Genomic DNA, 24,407 nt, shown 5'->3' on the forward strand with positions numbered 1-24,407 from the left:
GGATCCTGGGTTGACCTGAACATGCTAGGCAGGCCTGTGATCCTGTGATCCTTGCTGTTTGTGAGGCTGAAGGGATGATTGTGGTATGGTGAGACTCTGTTGAGGGTAGCTGTCTCTCACCAGATGAATGAATGAATAAATAAATGAATAAATAAATAAATACGCAAACTTTTTAAAAAATTCTTGAATGCTGCCACTTAATCGCTTTTTATTTTGGGCAATTTCCTTAATCTCTGTGTGCATTCATTCTCCCTGCACATTTATGAATACTCTCTACTATCTATATCTTCCAAGATTTTGATAAGGCAGTTGCTGTACCTCAAATAATTCAGACTTGAGAAGGGATAATAGTCAGAGCCTCTTTCTGAAAGTTGGAAGAAGATAGATGATGTGAGTCTCCTTAGTCTGGGTCAAGTAAGGCATAGAATGAAGTCCTAATGGGGCAAAAGATGCTGTATAGAAAAGCAGGCAGAGAAGATACCACCTCTATTAATTTTATCCAGAGATTCATCCAGGTATGCTGCAGCCTTTGCAGTTGCCTCTTCTGTCTTGCTCCCTTGAGTACCTTCCTTATACATTTGTTATATAAATGAAAATCCATATTGGAAAAGACTCAGTATAATTTCAACAGAGAGATTCTAAAGGAGCACCTTTGTATAAACTAGGCAGGAAGTCATCAAGGCTGATTCCTGACATGGAATCAGGAATGTCAAGAATCAGCTACATAGCGGATAACTATTAATGAACTGTGTGAATTTGTAACCTACTAAACTCTGAGAATGGACCATAGGCTCAGTAACCCTCAGATCACACAGATCAAGGAGTGATTTACAGGAGAAACAAGATGCCTCATTTAAGGTTATCAGCAAGTGCAGTTGTTCACACTAGCATTAGTGAACTAATGCTTAGACGGAGAGAACTGTACTGCAACACAGTGTTTCCATAACCATATATCAGTAGAGTTTTTTTTAGAGCTCTAGCCTCTAGGGTTTAATTAGAACTGTTATTTTATGGAGAGCTCTTAGCTAGTCAGAGCTGGTACGACCCTCAATCAAACCTTTGGTATACTTCATGGATAGACAAAGAGATTCTCAGCATTTTAAAAGATCTAGCCTGTCACCCAGTGCCTCCCTTTTAAGACTCTTCTAGAAAGCCTTTCTTGAAAGGCTAAGGTAGAATTGACTATTACCCTAGGGGCTGGCAGGTGGCATGGTGATTTAGGCACTGGACTTCCACATGGCCTGCTACGGTTCGAGTTCTGGACCTAGTGGCTTGCTTTCTCGCTTTCTCTCTCTCTCTCTAATGAGCAAATGTGCCCTATAAAATATTAAAATAATAATGAATAAATAAATGCAATAAAATAAATACTTCTTTTTTTGAGAGATTTTTGCTATAGGGCAAAGAGGCAGAGAGACAGAAAGCGAGAAATCATCCCCCAGGGGAGATGGCTACACTGCAATCCCTTCTCCTCCATTCTCCTCTTGGAATTTTGGGCATGCATACACACGCACCCAGTGTGAGTTTTAAGCTAAGCGTGAGTTTTAATCTGCCGGGTCTGGGACTCAAACTGTGGTCGACTACATGGGAGTCCAGTGATGTAACAATTATGCCATCTATTGGTCCCCAAAATATTTCTTTTTTAAAAAAAGAATTAAGTGGTTGGATATGGACGATCTATTGCTGAGTGAAGCAAGCCAGGATATGAAAGAAACATATTGTATGCATCCACTTAATATATACTGTGTGGAACGGGGCGGGAGAAGAGAAGAGTATGGAGAAAGATAGCAAGTGAACAAATAGGCATGACATTAGTGGGACACAGATATGGTTTATTATCTGTTGATGGTGACGTGTATAGTATTCTCAACTGGACCAGTCTGAGAAGTATTTCATGTTGGGTAAAGTCTTTTTACAAGCAAAATGATAAATAGTGATTGAATGTTTAAAAAATAATTGGAATAATAATGATCGGGAAAAACAATGTAAAGATATTGAAGCTTTGTACTAACTAATATGCATGATATTTCTTCTGGGAAAAGAAATGTAATACACTGTAAAGTTATATGTGATTCAATGTAATATAAACAAGAGTATGATAATAATAACTTTTTTAAAAAATACAAAAAAAAGAGAATTGACTGACATCACTTGTTTCCTTTGAACACTTACTTTATAATATGTGTCTGTCCCTCCAAACTACGTGTATGTTTAGTGGAACTGACTTTAATCCTTAGGTCCAGCCAACAGCCCATGGCACACATCACCTTTGCTCCTGTTAATAATATGTTTTTGTTATAGGAACCATATTGTTATTATTATCAGTAATAAAGTTCTTACTCTTTTCTTATAGGAACTATTTTGTTATTATTATCAGTAATAAAGTTCTTACTGTCTTCTTTTATCAAAGATTATCAACTGTCTATTCTGTACCTTACCCAGAATTAGGTCCTAGGAATACAAAATTTAAAACATTGCAGACTACAGCATTCAAAATGAGCACCCCCAGAAAATAGAATTAACTACATTTTTTATAGCTGTTTACCTCAGACACGACAAAGGCAAGGCCACTTAATTCGTGTCAGTCTGACTTCTGTACATTGCTGAATTTGACCTTAGCCCTCATACCTTTTTCACAAGCCCTATGTCCCAAATCCTTCCAACTGTCCAACTCTGCTATTCTATGACCACAAAATTCATCTATACTCTCAACCTCCTCTTAATGCATATCACCATTTTAGTCTTAACTGAAACCTGACTCTACCTTTGAGAAAACTATTTTATTTCAAAAGGAAATTGATAATTCACAAACAAAAGCTCAACAGGTAGGGTCCATATTTTCCTTATTGCTAGTACTTCTTGGGCCATTACATAATCACAGCTTTGTGGTAACCTGAGCTCCTTTGAGACTCCAACTCTCTGGTGATAAATAATCCTCTCTATCTTTTCTCATAAGGACCATTTGTAGAATACTTACATCATCTCAGTTTCCTTTGTGCCAATTTTAACCCCTCCTTAGTCCCAGGTAATCACTTATCTGACTTCTTTCACTGTGGATTAGATTTTTCTCCCTAGAGTTTCATATAAATATGTACTTATTTATATCTGGCTTCCTTCACTCGGCATAGTATTTTTAGATCCATTCATGTTGTTGCATCTATAGGTTATTCCTGTTCATTTTAAAGTGGTATTCCATCACATTAATATAGTATAACTTGTTTACCCAGTCACCTATCAATGGACAACTGCATTATTTCCAATGTTTGACAATTACAAATAAAGATACTAAAGTTTTTGTGTGAGAATAACTTTCATTTTTCTGGGTAAATACCTAAGGATGGAACTGTACAATTATATGGTAAGTTGGGGCCAGCAGGTATCACAGTGGTTAAGGCACTGACTCCCACATGGTTGACCATGGTTCGAGTCCCAGACCAGGTGGCTTGCTTTTTTTACTTTCCTTCTCTCTCTCTGTCTGTCTCTGAGTGTGTGTGTCTCTGTTGAGCTCATGTACCCTATAGCAAATTAAATAGTAATAATACTGATAATATTAAATTAAATGAATAATTCTTTAAAAAAGATAATATGGTAAGCATATATTTATCCTTACATATGACATTGTAAGACATTTTTAAGTGCTTTTGCTATTTTATACTCCTAGTAGATGAAAGAGTTTTAGCATCCTCGACTTACAAAAATTTAATAATACTTGGTATTTTTATAGTTTTCCCTTATAATGAAAATCTTTAAAACATTCTATCTCCATGTATCCCCATCTCAACTTATATAGATGACATTATGAACTAGTATTTTACTCTAAATACATCGTTTACTCATAAGCCCGTGTTATTATTTTATACATTCAATACTCATTTGTATTTACCCATATATTTATTACATTCATTCTTTTTCCTTTTTTAATACATCTCCAACTTCTCCTTTGAAATAACTTCCATTTGTTTTTAAGTATATTCTTTAGTATGTCCTTTAGTGAGGTTCTAATGATGATGACAATTTTTTAGGGTTTTTTTTTGGGGGGGGGTCTGAAAATGGTTTTATTGTTTCTGTTGTCATCAGCTATCAGTTTACCTCTTATGACTTTAAAGTTTAAATTTGCTTTAAATTTTGCTATAGGGCACATGTCTTACCAGAGACACACACACGGCGAGAAAACCACCCCAGGGAGAGTGGCCATGCTGCAATCCATTCTCCTTTCAGAATTTTGAACATGCATGCACATTTTCCCAGTGTATTTTTTTCATTTTTATTTTATACATTCAATCATATACATCACTTAGGTTGTAAAGTGAATATTCCAACATGAATACATTTCTCAGACATCCAGTTAGGGATACTATACACGTTATCATTAATAGATAATAACCAATTTCTGTGTCCCATAAATGTCTTGCCTCTCTATTTTTGTTCTTAATATCTTTTCTCTGACTCTCCTCCTTCTCCCACCCTCGTCCCACACTGAATCCAGTATCCATAACCATTTTCTATGTTTTAATTGAAGGCTTTACTCTTCCATGTTACTGGACTTATCAATAAAGGAGGGGTCCTTGTATTTTATTTCCTATGGCTTCTGTGATGAATTACCACAAATTTAGTGATTTAAAACAATGCAAATGTATTTTTATAGTTCCGGATGCCAGCAGTCTGAAATCAGTTTTACTGGGCAAAGTCAAAGTGTCAGCAGGACTGTACTCCCTCTGGAGGCTCTAGAGGGATCCATTATCTTTTCCATCTTTTAGAGCTCTATTACTTGAATTCCTTGGCTCACATGCCCCTTTCTTCTTGAAAGCCAGTAGTAGAGTATCTTCAAATATCTACTGGTTCCATAATCACATTGTTTTCTCTTCTATTGTCAAATCTCTCTGTGCCCTGCTCTTATAAAACTATGTGAGATTTTATCTGGGGTCCATCCAGAAAATTAGGAATTATGTCCTCATGTCAAGATCTTTAATTTAATCACATCTGTAAAGTCATTTTCCCCATATAAGATTACATTCATAGGTTCCAGGGATTAAGACATGGATCACTATTCAGCCTATCACAGTCTTAGTTTTAATCCTTAACTTCACTCAGGCTCAATGCTTTCCTTGTTTAACCTTAAAATTCAAACTCTTGTTTACCAAGACTAATAGTTTATCCACCCAAACTTCTACTACTAGAGTATCAGTTCATGTGATTTAATTCCTGCTTTCCTTCTTCCATTTGGGTACCTGAGTACTTCCTTTAATTTCTAAAATGCTCAAATGTTAATTTAAAAGGATGTTTCCTAGTCTTATTTAGCTTTTCTAGGGTTTCATAGAGGGAGAATTTTCAGGATATCTAGTTTGTTATATTCCCTAAATTGGGCACCTTTGACACACTCGAATATCTTCTGTTCCTTCTACCTCACTAGAACTATTCTTTTCAAGATCACTAACTGCCAAGTACATCTATACCTTCCCAAAAGACAATTGTAGCTGCATCTTATGTGAACTCACAGTAGAATTCACCCTAAATGATTATTCCCTACTTCTTGAAATACTTCCCTCTCTTGAATTTCATAATATTGCATCCTTATGATTATATTTTTCTTTTTACAGGTCACTCTTGCTCTTTATTCACTACTGTCTCTTCCTTTAACACAGCATAGCTCTGTGATATTGACAGGAATGTTTTCTGTGTGGGTACCCAGGACACCAAAGTATATACTTCACATGCCTCCATTACCATAGAGGCAATTTATTAGCCTAAATTAATGAATTAATATTTATCTCTTTAAAAATCTTACAGTGGGAGGCTCAGCTGTGGTAGTGTGTACTGCTAAGATGCTGCTACTTGGAATTGTGGCCACATGGGAAGCCTGAGTTCAATTCTCTTCTTACCTTAAAAAAGCTAGGCATGTTGGAACACTCCTATAGTCCTAGCTACCTGGGAGACAGAGGCAGGAGAATCATGACATGGTAAGATTCTATCAAAAATCTCTTTCTCTCATTTCAAAAACTCCACATTTGGAAAAGTGGGCAGAAAATGTTTTATATGTACTGTGTCTCTGAGAAAAAAAGTGCTAATGTTATTGTAAATCTGTCCCTAGACATCAGTAAATTCATGTTGAAGAAAATCCCTGTGATTGTAGGTACTACTGAAAAAACACTTCGGGACCAGAAGATGATACAATGGTTATGTTGCTGGACTCCCACGTAGTCGACCACGGTTCAAGTCCCAGACGTGGTGGCTTAAAACACGCCAGGCACGTGTGCGTGCATGCCCCAAATCACAAGAGGAGAATGGAGGAGAAGGGATTGCCGCATGGCCATTCTCGCTTTCTGTCTCTGTCTCTCTGGCGAGCACATATGCCATATAGCAAAAAATCTCTTAAAAAAAGAAAAAAAGAAAAAGAAAGAAAGAAAGAAAGAAAGAAAGAAAGAAAGAGAGAGAGAGAGAGAGAGAGAGAGAGAGAGAGAAAGAAAGAAAGAAAGAAAGAAAGAAAGAAAGAAAGAAAGAAGAAAGAAAGAAAAAGCCCTTCACATTTTGTGCAGCCTTTACTGAGTATCAGTTCATTCATACTCCCAAAAGGCTAAGGGAAAAGCAGAAACATTAGATAAATATTCATATAAAAATTGATTTTTTAAAAAATAAAATGTTTAGGGTCAGCTGGTAGTGTGGTGGTTGAGGGGGCTGGATCTCACATGACTGACAGTGGGGTTTGAGTCCTGTACCCAGCAGCTTGAAAAATATGCCAGGCATATGTGTGTGCATGTCCAAAATCCTGAAAGAAGGGAAAAATGGAAGAGAAGAGATTGCAACATGATCATTTCCCATGAGGAGTACATTATCTTTCTCTCTCTTTTCCACAAAGATTTTTTAAAGTGTTCATTTCCAGTAAGAGAAAAAAGTACCCTTGGGAACCAGCAGTTGGCATAATGGCTATGTCGCTGGACTCTCATGTAGTTGACTGTGGTTCGAGTCCCGGACCCGGTGGCTTAAACTCACACTGGGAATGTGTGTGCATGCGCCCAAGATCCTGAGAGAAGAATGGAGGAGAAGGGATTGCTGTGTGGCCATCGTCCCTGGGGAGTGATTTCTCACTTTCTGTCTGTCTGTCTCTGTCTTTCTGGCGAGCACGCATGCCCTATAGCAAAAACTTCTCAAAAAGAGCGAGAGAGAGAGAGAGAAAGCACCCTCAGTGGGGTCCCTATGCCATGATCCTCTTCTAGTCCTGTATCATGGTCATGCCAGTATCATAGTCATGCCCACAGGCTCATTCAGTGTTCCAGGGAGATATGAGATGCAAACCCAGAGCCTTACCATATGGCCCCTAGCATCACATGGTATCACCTCTACTGCCTATGCCACCACACACAACTAGACAAAAAATAAATAAATTTAAAAAGTCTTAAAATCTCCAAGCACTCTTTCTCTATTGTCATCTGGTTTCCTACCTTCAAATTCCTTCAGTTCTTGCATTAAATTCCTCTCTTTTTCACTGATGGCTCAGTACTTTCTTATCTCTAGACCAAACCTGACTGAGACAGGAGGCATTTTAGTAACCTTACTAGTGTTTAATATTCTTATTTCTACTTCCTTGTTTGAATTCAGGTGTTTAAAATTCCAGGATCTGATGGCTCAGTTACTACCACTAGGCTCTGGCATTGCTCTTCAAGAATAGTTCTTTCACTTTTCTCACCTCTACTTGTTTTTTTTTTTTTTTTCCTCTCACCTCTACTTTGACTGCCAATGCTAAGACTTTGCAAATATCTCTCCCCATTCTCCACAGAGCAACACTCACCAAAAACCGTGCGTGCAGGGACAGACTCTCTGTTGAGCCAGAAAGACACTTGTGACAGAATGACAGTCATGATACATGGCAAGTAGGTCTGGATCACAAAGTAGCCAATTTTTCGCTTGAGATGGAAGTGAGTTGTCATGACGACATATTCTCCTAGAGAGAGAGTAAAGTTAGGTGGTACAGAGCCACATAAACCTTGTTAGGTCAAGTTGGGTCTCAATTTAGTTCAAAAAGTGCCTTACTCTCATGTTAAAGACAAGACATCCCAACACCTCCCAAGTCTGTATAACCAGAGATCATTAATAATCACAAAACTGCATTTTTTTTTGGAGTGGGAAAAAATGTCAGTGTACCAATACAGCTTGCTCAGAACAATTTTTTAAAAGTTTAGTTATTTCTCTCATGAGGAAAAAGAGACAAAGACAGAAACAACACCCTTATCAGTAATGCTGCAACTCACTTCCGGCCCTCTACCAACCCTGTATCACAGGCACACATATGCCTAGTATACTCAGGGAGGTCACGAGAACATTCCCATGTGGGTCAGCCCTACACAGCATCTCGTTTTACCAATGCACCACCATTTGGGCCCATTTCAGGGCAATTATGACACAAGTTCATTTAAATAAATTAGTGTTCTCATTTAAATGATAATAAATACTTTTTCTATAGCACTTGCTATGTGATAGACTCATCTAGCACTTTAACATTATTAAAATATTAAACCTTCACAAAAGCCCTATGAGGTAGGAACTGTTATTATCCTCTTATAGGTTAAGAAACTTGAGACAAAGAGATACCGAGTGACTTGCACAAGGTTACCCAACTAGTATGTAGTGAAGTTCAAACTCAAGCCCAGATTGGTTGGAACCATACTTTTAAACTCTTAACCACTACATTCTGCTGTCCTAATGGGACTTACTGTGTCAGAACCAATAGTTCAAAGAGTGGAATGTGGGCTGATCTATGTTACTCCATTTTCAAAATAAAAGTGAACACTTAGTGAATTCTTAGTGTGTGCCAAAAAATTTTTTTGAGTACTTTTGAAGTATTAACCGTATTTCTTTTCAACAGCCCTGTGTGATGGTCATTATTTCCCCATGTTATTAAATCTAATAATCAATTCTCAGTCTTACTTGTTTTGTCAGCAGAATTTTACACAGTTGAGTCCTCCATCCTCCTGCTGGAATCCCTCTCTTCACAGAACTTCTAGACCACGATTCTGCTTTCCTCCTTCCTCACTGACTATGCCACTTCTCAGCCACTTTTGCTATTTCCTTTGAGTTTCTAAACATTGGCAGATGTCAAGGCTTGCTCACTCCTTTGACATTCTCATCTAGCCTGTGTCTTCAATATCTTAACCCATGATAACTCTTCAATATACATATTCTGCCTGGGCTTCCTACTTGTTATGGGTTGAATTGTGTCACTCAGAAAGATATGACAAAGCCCTAACCCCTAGCACCTCAGAATGTGACCTTATTTGAAAATAGGGCCGTTGCAGATATAATTTGTTAAGATGAGGGTATAATCAAATAGAACAGACCTTTAGTTCAGTGTGAATGGAACAGATAGACACAGCAACATCCAGAAGCTAGCGAGAGTCATGGGAATGATTCTCCTTCAGAACTTCCAGAAGGATCTAACCCTGTTGACACCTTGATTTCAGACTTCTAGCCCATAAAACTCAGAACTGAGACAATAAATATGTTGTCTTAAGTTGCCCAGTTTGTGGTACTTTATTACTAGGACTCCCTACTTAGTAATAGATTTATATATCCAACTACCTATTAGAAATCACAAATTGGGGGTCTAATAGGTAGATCTTGGCATAACATGCCCAAAACTTGGTTTTTGCTCTTCCCATCTTCCATTCTTCCTTCAAACTGGCTCCTCTGACAAACTTTCCTATCTCAGTAGATGAAAGCTCTTGGATGCTTCGGCCAAAATCAAAATCCTCAAAATCTTTAACATTGACTTTGTCTTCCTTTCCCCACGTTATATGTGCACGCACGCACACACATACACACACACACACTCAACAAATTTTTCCAATGATTTCTTCAAAGTACATGCATAATTTCACCACTTATGACCACCTCCACTGCTATCACCCTGGTTTAAGCCATCATCATCTCTCCTTAGAGTAACATCTATATAATTGGCCTGTGGTTTCTGTCTTTGCTCTCTATTCAATTCATTCTTGGCACAGTAGTCAAAAACAATCCTATTAAAACATAAGTCAGGTCCTGTCTTTTTCTACTCGAGACCTTTCAATAGTCTACCATTTCTGAAAGAGTAAATGACAAATTCTTGAAAAGTGCCTTGAAAGATCCATGTAATCTGACTACTCCAATATCTCTCCAATCAAATGTTCTTATTTTTCACCTCTCTCCCTCTACCCACATTTGATTTTAGCAGGATTCCTGAATGAGACAATTTTCCACTTTCCTCCCCTATCCACTCCCTTGTACCTTAGCCTAAGAAGCAATATCTGGCCACCCAAAGTTCCATATATAATATATATTGTGTGTGTGTTCATATCCTCACTTATTTATGTGAACATGAAAAATACAAATAGGCTTTTTATTTTTTGTTTAGTGAAAGATCTCATACAAAACTATGGAATGTTTCTCTCATTACAGTTTCTGTTTCTTTTCTTTCTTTCTTCCTCTTCTTAAATATGCTCTTTTTTTTGTTCTTTCTCTTCTCTCTTTCTCTCCTTTATGTGTATATATATACTTTTTCTCCTTTTCCTTCCCTTCACTCTCCCTTCCCAGTGAAAAGGCATTATAGGTTCATTTTTCATGAGATTTTAACTTTGATTAGCTTGGGCAATTTTCTCCCTTCCCCATTTTAGTCTCATACTCCTAAATTCCTACCTATTAATCTTATCTCTAATTATGTAAAATATTTACAATGTAGTAAATATTATTCATAAATTAGTTGTATTCTACGGATATGACATTGTGACATTTTCAAAAGCTTATCAAATGTAAACAGATTAATTTCTTCAATTGAAATGTATAGAATGGATTAAAAATAACTATTAGGTTGTTGGGAAATTCATTACATATTTTCTAGGCAAAAATGCATCATGACTTTCCTGACAACCCAATAAACGCAACCTACAAGGAATTCAGTTTACCTGTAAGGACACACATAGACTAAAAATGAAAAGATGGAGAAAGATATTCAACACAAATAGAAACTAAAAGCAAGCAAGAGTATCTATGCTAATGTCAGATAAAAAGACCTTAAGTCAAAAACTGTAAAAAGTGATAAGGAAGGTCATAATATAATGCTAAAGGGACCAATTCAGCATGAGGATATAACAATTATAAATATATATGGGTCTAACATAAGCATCAAAAAACATAAAGCAAATATTAGATATAAACGGAAAGTTAGACTCTAGTACAATATTAGTTGGAGATTTCAATATACCACTCTTAGCACTGGACAGATCATCTAGAAGAAAAATCAGCAAAGAGACATCACATTTAAACTATAGACCAAATGGACCTAACATATCTACATAATATTTCATTCAATAGCTGCAGAATACACATTCTTCTCATCAGCACACTGAACATTCTCCATGATAGACAGTATGATAGGACACAAAACAAATATCAATACATATTTAAAAATCAAAATCAGGTCAGCCCATGGCATAGTGGTTAAGGTGACTGGATTCCACAAGGCTGACTGCACGGATTGAGTCCCAGATCCAGCGGCTTGAGAAACACACCAGACATGTTATGTGTGTGTGCCCAAAATCCTGAGAGGAGGGAGAAATAGAGGGGAAGGGATTGTGGTATAACCATTTCCCACAGGCAGTACTTTCTCACTTTCCCTTTCTTTCTATTTCCCTCTCTATCTCTTGCTCTCTCCAATGATTTCTAATGGAATAAGACTAGAAATCAACAAGAGGAACTACAGAAACTAAAAAATACAATGAAATTAAACAGCATGCTCCTGAACACTCAATGGGCTAATGAGAAATTAAGAAGAAAATTTAAATTTTTTTTCCAGTGAACTCGGAGCAGATAAAAATTTTTGAAACAATGAAAATGGAAATGCAACCTACCCAAACGTACAGTATTGATAGCAATAAACACATCCAAAAAAATAGATTTTAAATAAATATAATGATGAACCTCAACCCTAAAAATTCTCTCCTTGAAATAAGAACAAATAAAAAACAAAATTGATGGAAGAAAAGAAATGATAAAGATCCAAACAAAAATAATGAAACTCAAAAACAATACAAAAGATTAACAAAATAAAAAGTTGTTTTCTAAAAAAAAAAGATAAAAAAATCAATGATTAATTATCTAGACTAGAAAAGAAGAGAGAAATTCCAAATAAATAAAATCAGAAACAAAAAAGGAGATAGTGCAACTGAAATCATGGAAATATAAATGTCCATTAGAGGCTATAAAAAACATATAATAAACAACTATACACCAACAAATTAGAAAACATAGACAAGATGGATAATTTGCTCAGAAAACACAACGTACCCAGATTGAGGAAGAAATAGAAAAACTGAATAAATCAATAACAAGTAAACAAGATTGAGTCAGTAATTAAAAGTTTTCTAAATAACCATTTGTTTTGAATAACAGATTACAGTTAATGATCCGTATTTACATGTTCTGCATCTATGAGTTTAGCCAATTAGGGATCAAAACTGTCATGCTATTGGTGACATTCACTTTGTAGTTAGGATTACAGTGGTTGCATCTGTACTGAACATGTACAGACTTTTTCTTTCTTATTATTCCTTAAATAATACAACTATTTGCATAGAATTTACATTACACTACATATATTAAGTAATCCAGATATGACTTTTTTCAAGGTTTTTGCCATGGGCTGATATGGTTGCTGGAGAGACAGAGCGAGATAGTGAGAGGGAAAGTGAGAAATTATCTCTCAGGGGGACAGCCACACTGTAATCCCTTCTCCTCTGTTCTCCTTCTGGGATTTTGGGTACACATGCAAGCGCACCCAGTGGGACTTGGGCTGCAGCTGGCCATGTAGGAGTCCAGTGCCTTAATCGCCATGCCACCTGCTGGCCCCTCCAGATAAGACTTTAAGTATACAGGAGGATGTTCATAGTATACAAATACATGCCATTTTATATAAGGACTTGAGCATCCACAGATTTTGGTGTCTATGGGAGTCTTAGAACCAATCCTCTGTGAATAAAAAAGGACAACTGGATATTTTCTTCAATCCTCTCTTTTTCTACCCTTTCCTTCTCTGTTTGCTGCCTCTCTTCCAAAGAGGCAAAGGGATAGTCTCCCTAGTGGGAAATGAAACCTTTAGAATAGAAAGAGGTACCCCGTTTTTGCTCTTGTATTGCCAACTCTTTAGGCACAGTGTGGAATGGTCAAAGGGACAAGAAAACAAAAACAATTTTGCACATTTATAGGTATTCACAGTCTATATAGCTTCTGTGGGTTAAAATTATAAGTGACCTTTTAGGAAGCTTAGCAAATTAATTGTTTTAATTAGCTGCATAGGTTTTCTAAAATACAGCTCTGATATTTTGTGTCTCTTTCTACATCTTTGCCAAAGTGAGAACTGAAGCTTTAATCAAATTGGAGGATTTTTCCGACACTTCCATCCTGTTTCCAATCTTGTGACCCAGCTTATTAAGCTTATTAAGTACCATCTGTGTTCTGTATGAAATATTCAAGGGTACAATATAAAACATATAATGCATATGTATTTACAAATTAGTGATTATCTATGGATCAGAAATGCGGAACAGTTTAGCAAATTAATGCTTTACATAACTGAATATGTTTTCCTAAAGTAGATCATTATATGTTCTCCTTTCTTACCTCTATTGCTACCTTTCTCTATGCTTCTTATTGTGAAGATGACCCTTTAAGTGGTTTGGGAAATCTTTCCTTGTATTTCGCTCTAGCCCATCAAGCTCCATCTGTGTTAAGTGTGAAATATTTGAGGATACAATGTAAAACACATTCACAACTTAGCTAGTTGCTAAGATTGTGAAACACACAAGAGGATTTTTAAAATAGCTTGGCAAATTAACTCATTATACAAAGTAAGTGAGTATATTTTCGTAGATTCATGCTTGGTATTTTTCCATCTCCATCTCTGTTATCTTGCCTCCTGAATTCTCTTCCTCTCTCTCTCTGATTTCTCTTTATGTCTCTTTCACAATCTCTCCTGATTTCTGCCCTGTCTTTACATACCTATGTTACATATCTAAAGAAATAATATATACAATTACAAGAATAACAAAGCTGTTATTTTAACAAATAATAAAATTTCTAGGAAAGATGGAAAAATAGTACCATAAATCCAAAGCAACCTTCTAGAAAATTAATACAATAATTTGCCCAATGAGGGAAAATGGAATCAGCACTGAAAATAAGGAATGGTTTCAACTAGCTACAGATATTGACGAATTTCAATATTTATTTAATGTGAGCTTGAATCTGGAGCAAAGAGCAGAAGCCCTCTGATGGCAGCTACTTCATAATGAGGACTGACAGCATTTGGAGAGAGAGTCAGTCATACCTAACAGAACATCCATGACTTGTGGGTCCTTTCTCAAACCCAGTTTCCCATTCATATGCTAAATCCTACATGGAGAACTGCATTTGGAATTCAGAATAATCCCAATGAAAATGGTATCTATGCTAATATTTATATGGGTCCTAAATCAAAAGATATAAAAAGATGTTCAGCAAAAATATCTCCCTCCCACATCTGCCCCCAAACCACCACCTATCTGATTTTTCCTTTCTAAACATAGCTGCAGTTTAAAAGGCTCTTGTGTTTCTTCCTAAAAATCACATATATATGTGCTACTATATGTATGTTTGTATATATATATATATATATATATACACACACACATAGAGTAGTTTTAAAATTTGTTTGAAAGCATTTATCTACAGTAATCAAAATAATGTGACACAGATATAGAACAGACAATTATAACAATGAAAAAGAATAACTAAATCCAAACACAGACCTATGTATACATATATTTTCTTACACCTCAGAAGCAGATCAGAAGTCTAAAGTCTAAAGTGGGTCTCACTGTGCTAAAGTCAAGGTGTTGGCAGGGCCACATTCTTTCTTGGTGGCTCTGGGAGAAAGTATATATATATATATTGCCTTTTCCTTGAGGCTGCCTGGATTTCTTGGCTTGTGGCCCCATTTTTCATCTTTTTTTTTTTTTTTGGGGGGGTTTTTTTTTTTCTTTTTTTTTTTTGGAGAGGTTTTTTTTCGCTATAGGGCGCATGCGCTCGCCAGACAGAGAGAGACATAGAGACAGAAAGCGAGAAATCACCCCCCAGGGGGGATGGCCATGCTGCAATCCCTTCTCCTCCATTCTCCTCTCGGGGTCTTCGACACACACACACACACGCCTGGTGTGAGTTTAAGCCACTGGGTCTGGGACTCGAACCACAGTCAGCTACATGGGAGTCCAGAGACACAGCCATTACGCTAACTACCGGTCCCCCATTCTTCATCTTTAAAGCCAGCAGCAAAGCATCATATTAACAGTTTTGTTTCTTACTTCAGTCCTGTCTTCTCTTTTTAAGCACCTTTGCAATTACACTGAATAATCCAGGACAATTGACTTTTAAACCAGTGGATTTGGATTCTTAATTTCATTTGCAATCATAATCTCCCCTTGCCATGTAACCCAATATGTCCACAGTTTCCATGGATTAGAATGTGAACATTACTGGAGGGCCATTATTGTGCCTATCACAAGAAATAAATGTCAATTTTAACCTGTTTTGACAATGAAAAGCAAGATTGTAGCCAGCAGAAACTGGAAAGGAGCCATATGGTGGTGCAGTGGTAATGAAGCACTCTGAGAGGCAGACCCCCACGGGAAGGTTCCAGGTTCATGTCCATAGACCTCCCTGAAGATGTCAGATGTGTACATGCCCATGATCCAGGACTAGCTGAGTCTGGGAGTGAATTGCAGAGTAAAGACTGTCTTAAAGACAGAAAGAGAGAGAGGAAGAGATACATACCACTTCCAATAGATGCTCTCTCTTTTTCTTTCTGTTTCTCTCACTCATGGAAGAAAAATGAAATGCTTTTCTTTTAAGTTAGTGAAACAAAGATGTTGGAAGAAAAGAGGTGAGGATATGAGGACAGAAGGGTTGATGAAACAAGAAATAAAAGTAACTAGTCAACTCAGCTACCTAGGTCTAGAATAAGCATGATGGAAAGGAGAGGTATGGGGTAATTGAAGTGAGCCAAGCACTCACATGCTCCTGAATAGAGAATTGATATTTAATCTCTAAAGGTACAAAATGAAAAAAAAATCATTATGAGTCCATTATTTAGAACTATGAAGTAAACTACCAAAATAAAACATATGTGGGTAAAATAGGAAAGGCTATTTTTCAGTATAAGCCTTCCTGTCACTTAATTTTTTTTTCTTTTTGTCTTTCTTCCCTCTCCCCATCTAAACTACTAAATCAGAAGCAAAAAGGGAGGGATCACTGTGGTGACTATGAGTATAGACTCTGAAGTCAGTTTCAAAACCTCACTGTACCACTTACCAACTAGGTGACCTTCAGAAGATGATTAAATCTGAGTCTGGCGTTCCTTATCTACAAGGAATAATATTGTCCACCTCAGAGTGTTGTTCAAGGGTCATATGGGTTAATAAGTGTCAAGAGGAGTGCTTGGTACACATTACATGCTCAAAAATGGATCATTATAAAATCCACCATGTCCATATATGACTTTGATCAATAGTAAGAAACAAGAATGGCAATATTGTGTTGCATTAGTTTGCTAAGGCTGCCATAATGAAGTACCACAAGCTGGATGAGTTCAAACCAAACCAATGTGTTTTCTCATAGTTCTGGAGGCTCAAAGTCTGAAATGGAACTGTCAGTAGACTCACTCTCTGAAACATGCAGGAGACACCTTCCTTGCTTCTTTGTATCTTCAAGTTGTTTGCCAGCAGTCTTTGGTGTTTTTCGGCTTATGGAAGCAGCACCTCAGTCTCTTCCTTCATGTTTACATGTGTTCTCCCTATGTGTATACGTGTGTTCAAATTTCCCTCTTTACAAAGACACCAGTTATATTGGATTAGGTGTCCACCCTTACTGGTGTCTTTACTTCATCTGCAATGATGCTATTTCCATAAAAGATCACATCTTGAGGTACTGGGAATTAGGGGGTCTGTGTCCCCCAGAGAGGTCTGTTATGAAGGATTCGACCCATAACACCTGTGTTGCTGTGGGTACAGGGAAGCTATCATGCTCCTACACTGATAAAGTAGGTGTGAATCATTTAACCTTTCAAAACAGCAGTTTGTCAATATGAGTTAATTTTTGAAAAAATATAGCTACTTAAGTAGCCATCCACATTCTGGCTAAATCCTAGGCAGATAATGGCACGAGGGCAACATGCTATATGGACAAGAAGGGTCTGCAGGGTTGTTTATAGCATTAACACACAGAACATACTCGCAGATCGCTGGTTAACTAGATTATGATCCACATGGGTAGGCTATAAAAATAAAGGTATTATTTTTCTGAATTTCACAACAAAATGTTGCACTTCCCAGCTACAATGACACATATAGCATCATTGCCTAAAATGTTCTGGCCTTGGAAGATGGCATTTTATTTTATTTTATTTTATTTAAAAGTGTTTTATTTAAAGTAACCAAAACAGGTAATTGTGACTATGTGTTCATTCTAAGTGTTTATATATTGTTACCAAAATCTGTGTACATTCTGTTTGGATCCTGCACATTTAGTGACATGAAGAAGTGTTTATAATATAAAACTAAGTATAAAAAAAGTATAAAACAGAACCAATAATATGGTTCTATTTATTTAAAAAAACATTATATTTAAAGAAACAATGCAAAGGAGAATCTCTTAAAATATCAAAATGTGGAACCAGCAGATGGAATAGTGGTTATATCACTGGACTTTCACATAGTTGGCTGCAGTTCAAGTCCCACACCCAGTGGCTTAAAACTCACACCGAGCATGTGTGCGTGAGTGTACAAAATCCTGAGAGGAAAATGGAGAAGGGATTGTGGCATGGCCATCTCCCCTGCGGGGTGATTTCTAGCTTCTCTCTCTCTATCTCTCTAGCGAGTACACACACCCTATAGCAAAAATCTCTCCCTCTAAAATAAATAAATAATAAAAATTCTAATTTCCTACATGAACATACATCATCTCTGTGATACAGAGGGAAACAGTGGTTGAAGAAAATGAAATGGAGCTGGGATGCTTGATAGGTCTTAGAGTCCATGCTGGGAGGCAGCGCTGCAGAAAGGCAGGGAAGTGAGGAGTATGAATAGAGGCAGGGAATTCTCTCCTTGTGCAGGCCAGCATCTTTACTATACTCTGCTTACTGCACTGTGCTATACTTTTCTAGGCCTATGCTGCAGCCTGGGTTGTGTTGTGCAGGTGGCCAGCTTCCTCCCAGGCCTTCTTCTCCCTTCTGGAAACTTGGGACACAGAGGGGAGGGGAGAGCAGGCGGTGTGCTTCGGGCTGATCCCAGGGGCGGAAGCGGCAGCAGCAGCAGCAGCAGCAGCAGGAGGAGGGACTGGCCCCTGGGGGCAAAAGGCCAGCTTCTCTGATCAAAGGTAATGGAAGGACAAATGAGGGACAGGAGAACGAGGCCAGCTGGTGGCTCCTCTGCCTGCTTGCAGAGTGCAGAATCACTGACCAAACTGGGAAGATTCCTCCCTATGCCACCCAGACAGACCACAGTCGCTCTACTCTGTGGGTGTGTTCAGAGAACATTGTACTGAAGTAGACGAGGGGTCAAAGACAACTCCCTGCTCATGAAATTCACATAATATGGACATGTGCGCTCTCAGACTGCCTTGTGATGCCTGCTTCTGCTCTCTTTTCAGGGGCAGGGGTGAAGACAGGAGCACATGGCTACCAGGGGACCTGCCACAGACCAATGGGCAGAGGGAAAAATATTCATGGCCCCACAGCCAGAGCCCCACAGCCCACCCTCCACTCCTTTAGGATAGTAGTTAGCAGAAATGGATTCAGGCAGCCTGGGCGAGAATCCCTCCTGCCACCACCACCACCACCACTCCCCACCCAGCTCACAGTCACAGAAGCCCCAGGAAACTGCCCCTGCCATAGTCCCAGGGATCTGAGCCCCCATATCCTTGAAAGGAGCATGGCTAACCTCTCAGATAAGCTTATTGAATGCTCTTGGGGTAAAGGAATGGGGTCTAGAGAACCCAGGCCACAGCTTCTTCCAAAGCTGGCCTGGGCCCCAGCAGCCAGTTCTCATATACAGGAGGTGATTGGAGGACAAAGAAGCGCCCTTCAGATTCACATATAATTCTTGCCTGTTTGGGCCCTTTGGCTTGCTCCATCTCTGGAGACCTGCAATCCCTTGACCCAAGAGCACATTGCAGGACAGCAGACCACCAACTCCCACAGCCCTGTACCCGTGGTTTCTCTGAATCTTATTTTTAGCCTTTTGCAACTTCCCCAATAGGCTATACTCTCTTGCATATCTTGACTTTTGGACCTCATTTTTGCTTTTGTCAGAAATACCTTTTCCCCACACCAAATTCCTAAATCCTGTTGGTCCTTCAAATCCATTTCAAATGCCACTTTTTTCAGGTACTCTTCCCAGCTCCCTGGGTGGAGGAAGAGCAGGAGGGCCAACAAGATGACATACTGGGATACATTAAGAGAGAACAGCATATGTCCAGATAATGAAACAGAAGAACATGAATACCCACTTCGTTTATAATTCTGAATTCATGGAAACAAGTATTGCTTGAAAATGATTAATGTTGGAAGTTCCTATCCTTTCACAGAAAAAAAAAATCATGTAAGACAGCCCCAGGATATATTCCATTTTGACAAATTCCCTAAGGCTAGTTGGAATTCAGGCCACCTCCTTCCTCAGATCCCTGGAACCGGTCATTTTCCAAATGGATGGGGGATTTAAAGTTACAGAAAGAGTCTCTTGTTCCATTTGTCAATATCTAAGGATTAGCCATCTAGAAGAGCTGACAGGTTTTGCTAGATAAGCTTGTTTTCAGAGGTGGTTGATCCACTTAAAATAATTCAATGGCTACTCCCTGAATCTCCTGGCTGAGTACCTGACCTTTCTTGGGTTATTAATGTGCCACTTCAGCACTAATTTAAGAGGATGTCTTAATGAAACCTTTAGGATTAAAGTTCAGCCGTCTCACTCCATAGCTGCCCTCTCTTTTCTTTTCTACTGTACTCCAATCTCGGTGCCCTTGATCTTCTGCCCCACCACCCAAGAGGCAACAGGGCACCATGGTTAAGAAGATGGGCTTCAGAGCCAATCTTTCCAGATTCAGATTTGGGCTCTGCCATTACATAACTGTGATATGGGGCAAACTGTTAGACTTCTACATGCCTCAGTTTCCTCATGATAATAGGACCTTCATTGGAACGCTGTTTTACAGATTAAATAAGTTATGAGCACTTAGAACAATGACTGGCATGCGGTACAGGTTACAGAAATGTTTGTTAACTAAAACGAGTATATACCTGTACTAGACCGGATTATCTCTGTTCCAACAACATGGCCCAACAGGTCATACTGATTCAGGCGAGAGCCATCCTGGGCCACTTCCACAGATTTGTTCTTCCCAAGAGTCCAAGAATAAACCACTTCTGCTGTTGTATAGGCATCTAAGGCAGAGAAGGGTCAAAAAGGAGAAGATGATGGGAAAGGAAAATGATTACTACGCTTGCATGAGATTGAACCACAACATTCATCCCTAAAGAGTTCTGGGTACACGTCCTATCTTCAACTAAAGTATATCCATCCATTGAAGAACTACCATAGTATGACGTGACTTCACAAAGCTTGCAGGAAAATGGAATTACAGTACAAGTTTATTTTGATGTAAAAATTTGCGAAATTCATGCATGGCTTTCCCTCAATATGTATTTTCCCATGAACTTCTTGAAAGTCCCACTTTTATACTGGGTACATAGAAATGAACCATAGTCACATCTTCCTTCAATGACATAGTCTTTTAGATTGCCACGAAACTTGTCTTTGTTTTGGAGAGTAGACAGCAGGGGCTGGGGGAAGAATGCCTAAAATATTATCTCACGTAGACATCATAAGCTCAAATATCTACAGGATCCTGAGACATACCTTAAATGAGCAAATGAGCCTAGTTATAAGGAAAACAAACTGTCAAAAAAGTAATGAAATTTTCTTTAATTAATTATGGGGTGAGCACATGAGATAAAGCAACAATTTATAATAGTGATATTTTAAATTAAAAATGAACAATTCAAAATTAAAATAGCAATAATTAATATTTACAATATTCTTTCATAATTTATTCATTACTACTTTGATGTGTAAACCAGAACCTGACACACCTTTTCTTCTTCACCAGGGTGTTAATGTCAGGTCTTCTACTTACCATTCTAATGTCAAATACAAAATTTTGTACAGATAAACCTTAAGAGGGTCATAGAAAAGGGAAATAGTAGTGGAAAGAGGTAGGGTTATTTAGTTTCAATCAGAATGTTACAGGAATGAATTGATTCCTTCTAGATACAATTGACTCAGCACAGAAGATTTTAATATTGGGGGTGAGATTCTTTCCTAACTTAGGCATCTAGGCCCACAAAGACAAACCAACCACCATATTTTTTGACCCCTCTTCTCCACATTTTGAGGTGTCTTTTATTCAGGTTGAGGGTCAGAATTTCCAGTTCATAGTGGCAAAAGTATTCCCATAGTATGCTTTATTTAAACCTTCCACGACAAAGCAAGTGCTCTTGCACTCTCCCTCTCTCACGCTCACAAAAGAAATAAACTTTAAAATTTTTCTTTGTACATCTTTTCTTTTTTTTTTTCTTTTTTCTTTTTTTTTTTTTTTTTGGGGGTTTTTTTTTTTTTTTTTTGTGCGCTTGACAGAAAGACAGGGATACAGAAAGCAAGAAATCACCGCCCAGGGGACATGGCCAGGCCGCAATCCCTTCTCCTCCATTCTCCTCTCAGGAACTTGGGCACACACATACATGTGCCCGGTGTGAGTTTAAGCTACTGGGTCTGGGACTTGAACCACGGTCGACTACATGGGAGTCCAGCAACATAACCATTATGCCAACTGCTGATCCCCATTGTACATCTTTTCTACATGTCAACTATACTTTTCTATAATGGATTGCAGAATTTTGATACTTGAAGTTGCATATTTTCAACAAAAGCATACTTTGTACACATAGTAAAGATGTAGAAATATTTGTCATTTCTATAAGGAAATGCACACTCATGTCTTTTTTGAAACACAGCTCTCAGTTTATCTTTTACTTTTCTTAAAAAATGTTTGATTAATACTCTCAACTGGTCTGGTCTGCAGTATATTTCATGTTGGATAAATTCTCTATACAAGCTGAATGATGCATAGAGATTGAATATATAAAAAATAATAATTATAATAAAAATAATAAAATCATACTGTAACCCACAAAGACATACATAGATTATATTTAAACAAGAATCATAATAAATAAAGAAGACTGGCATCAACAACAACAACAAAATGTTTGATAGATATGGGTGCAAGAACTACTTCACTCTTCTCTTAATTCTACTGGGAGCTCTTACTTTTAGGTTAAAACAAGAGCGCAAGTGAGTTGATTAATGGCAACCGATGTTGGATTTTGCTTTCAGGAAGGAGATGAAAGAGATAAATACTCTGAGGAATGGGTGAACATGTATCCCTCTCCAAGAGACAGTCACTGCTCAGCCCAGTACTCTTAAAACAATAAACTAATCTAGATTTTTTGAGACATATCTCAAATATCAAATCTTGAAAAATAACTTTAAAAGTTTTGGGAGCAGCAATTGGTGTAATGGCTATGTCTCTGGGCTCCCATGTAGTCGACTGTGGTTCAAGTCCCAGGCCTGATGGCTTAAACTCACGCTGGGCGCATGTGCATGCATGCCCAAGACTCCAAGAGGAGAATGGAGGAGAAGGGATTGCAGCATGGCCATCCCCCTGGGGGGTGATTTCTCGCTTTCTGTCTCTCTGTCTCTCTCTGTCTGTCTGGTGAGCGCACGCACCCCACAGCAAAAACCTCTCCAAACATAAAAACATTTTAAACACTGTATGGATCACACAAATCACCTCTACAGCCCCTAGTTTACAACTTCTGCTCTAGAAACTTCCTTCTAGATGGCTATGGTCTTTACAATTTAGTCTTGGAACCAAAGCATCCTCTGTTAAATGCAGGTATCCTTGTATTTCCAACTTGACTTGTAGATCTTCACTACTACCAAAAAGAAAAAGAAATATTCTCCTAAGGATCTTCTTACCCTCCTACCTAAAATTTATTCTGCTATTATGGGAGGACTCGCACAATGCTATTAGTGAAAGATGACTTCACAAGGCCCTTGCCCTCTCATTTTTCCCCAGTTGTTTCTGTCTTTAGTACATATACTGGGGATATCCCTATTCCTAAGCAGAGAATCATCTTTGTATGTCTTCTTACCTTTGCTGTTTAGGTAGTTATAACATTCTGTTTAAAGGACAATACAATGTTCTATACAATCTACCCAAGAGTTTGACAATGTGAAAACTAGAACACATGAGCTCAGGGAAAGGGCAAGTGATGGAAGATTTCTTTTTACTCCTAAAGAAAAAAATAAATAAAAATAGATTTCTCATTGAATCTTTTCACTTAAGTTGAATACCTGAAGCAGAGTCTTAAATATTAGTCCTAAAAACCCTAGCAAATTCTAGTGCAAATGTGACAATAAATTGCACAGCGACCTATATCTCAAACTCTACTGGGGCCAGAGTGGCTAGTTGCTTTATGCAAAAAACAATGATTTAACTTCTTTTTCAATAATATATGTGTTCAGAAGGATTTATGGAGGACAAAACACTCTCTTCCTATAAAATACAGGTCGAAGCAGAAAAGGCATGAGCTAATGAAGGAAGAGAAGGAAGAGCGAATAATACATTTTTTAAAAAATGGAAAACTACTTGATTTAGTGTTTTCGCAGAGCCTGACCTTGTACTGGTTCAAAAGGTTAATAAGGCACAGTAACCACCATCAGAGAGTCTACAATTTATTGAGGGAGAGGGGAGAGCATAATAGTTCTAGTGTAACTTTGAACATAAGAAGTATGCACACAAGTGAAACAAAAATAAGTATTAAGTGAAACAAGAGTTGAACACTATTACTCCTGCTCAGAGTGGGATGTTGAAGAAAGATTAAGTATACATTACTCAGAAGATACTCAGAAGATGATGCCACCTTTGGTAGGTAAAAGAAGGACTTTCCTAACAAAAGAACAACATGGCAATGGCAACAAGTACTGGAACAACTGGAGTGGCATTGGAATAATGGGATCACTGGACTTATAGCTATAGAAAAGCTGAGGTAATACCATGAAGTATCCTAATTGCTCATGCTAAGAAATAAAGAGTTTGGGACCAGCAGTTAGCGTAATGGCTATGCTGCTGGACTCCCATGTAGTTGACCCCAGTTCGAGTCCCGGGCCTGGTGACTTAAACTCACACTGGGCATGTGTGTGTGCATGCCCAAGATCCCAAGAGGAGAATGGAGGAGA

General features: G+C 38.0%; 1 protein-coding gene across 2 annotated transcripts in view; it reads right to left on the minus strand.

Moving 5' to 3' along the window:
* The window catches only part of GABRA3 (gamma-aminobutyric acid type A receptor subunit alpha3), a 249,225-nt gene that overhangs the window by 16,288 nt on the left and 208,530 nt on the right, over positions 1-24,407 (minus strand). For both annotated transcript variants that reach the window (XM_006168034.2, XM_006168033.2), the window contains exons 7-8: positions 20,345-20,488; positions 7,781-7,933 (exon numbers count right to left, since the gene is read on the minus strand). In XM_006168034.2, coding sequence (XP_006168096.1) covers positions 7,781-7,933; positions 20,345-20,488 — 297 coding nt within the window. The remainder of the gene's footprint in view (positions 1-7,780; positions 7,934-20,344; positions 20,489-24,407) is intronic.

This window comes from Tupaia chinensis, unplaced genomic scaffold (genome assembly GCF_000334495.1).
Source record: "Tupaia chinensis unplaced genomic scaffold, TupChi_1.0 Scaffold145456_1, whole genome shotgun sequence".
Taxonomy (NCBI): domain Eukaryota; kingdom Metazoa; phylum Chordata; class Mammalia; order Scandentia; family Tupaiidae; genus Tupaia; species Tupaia belangeri.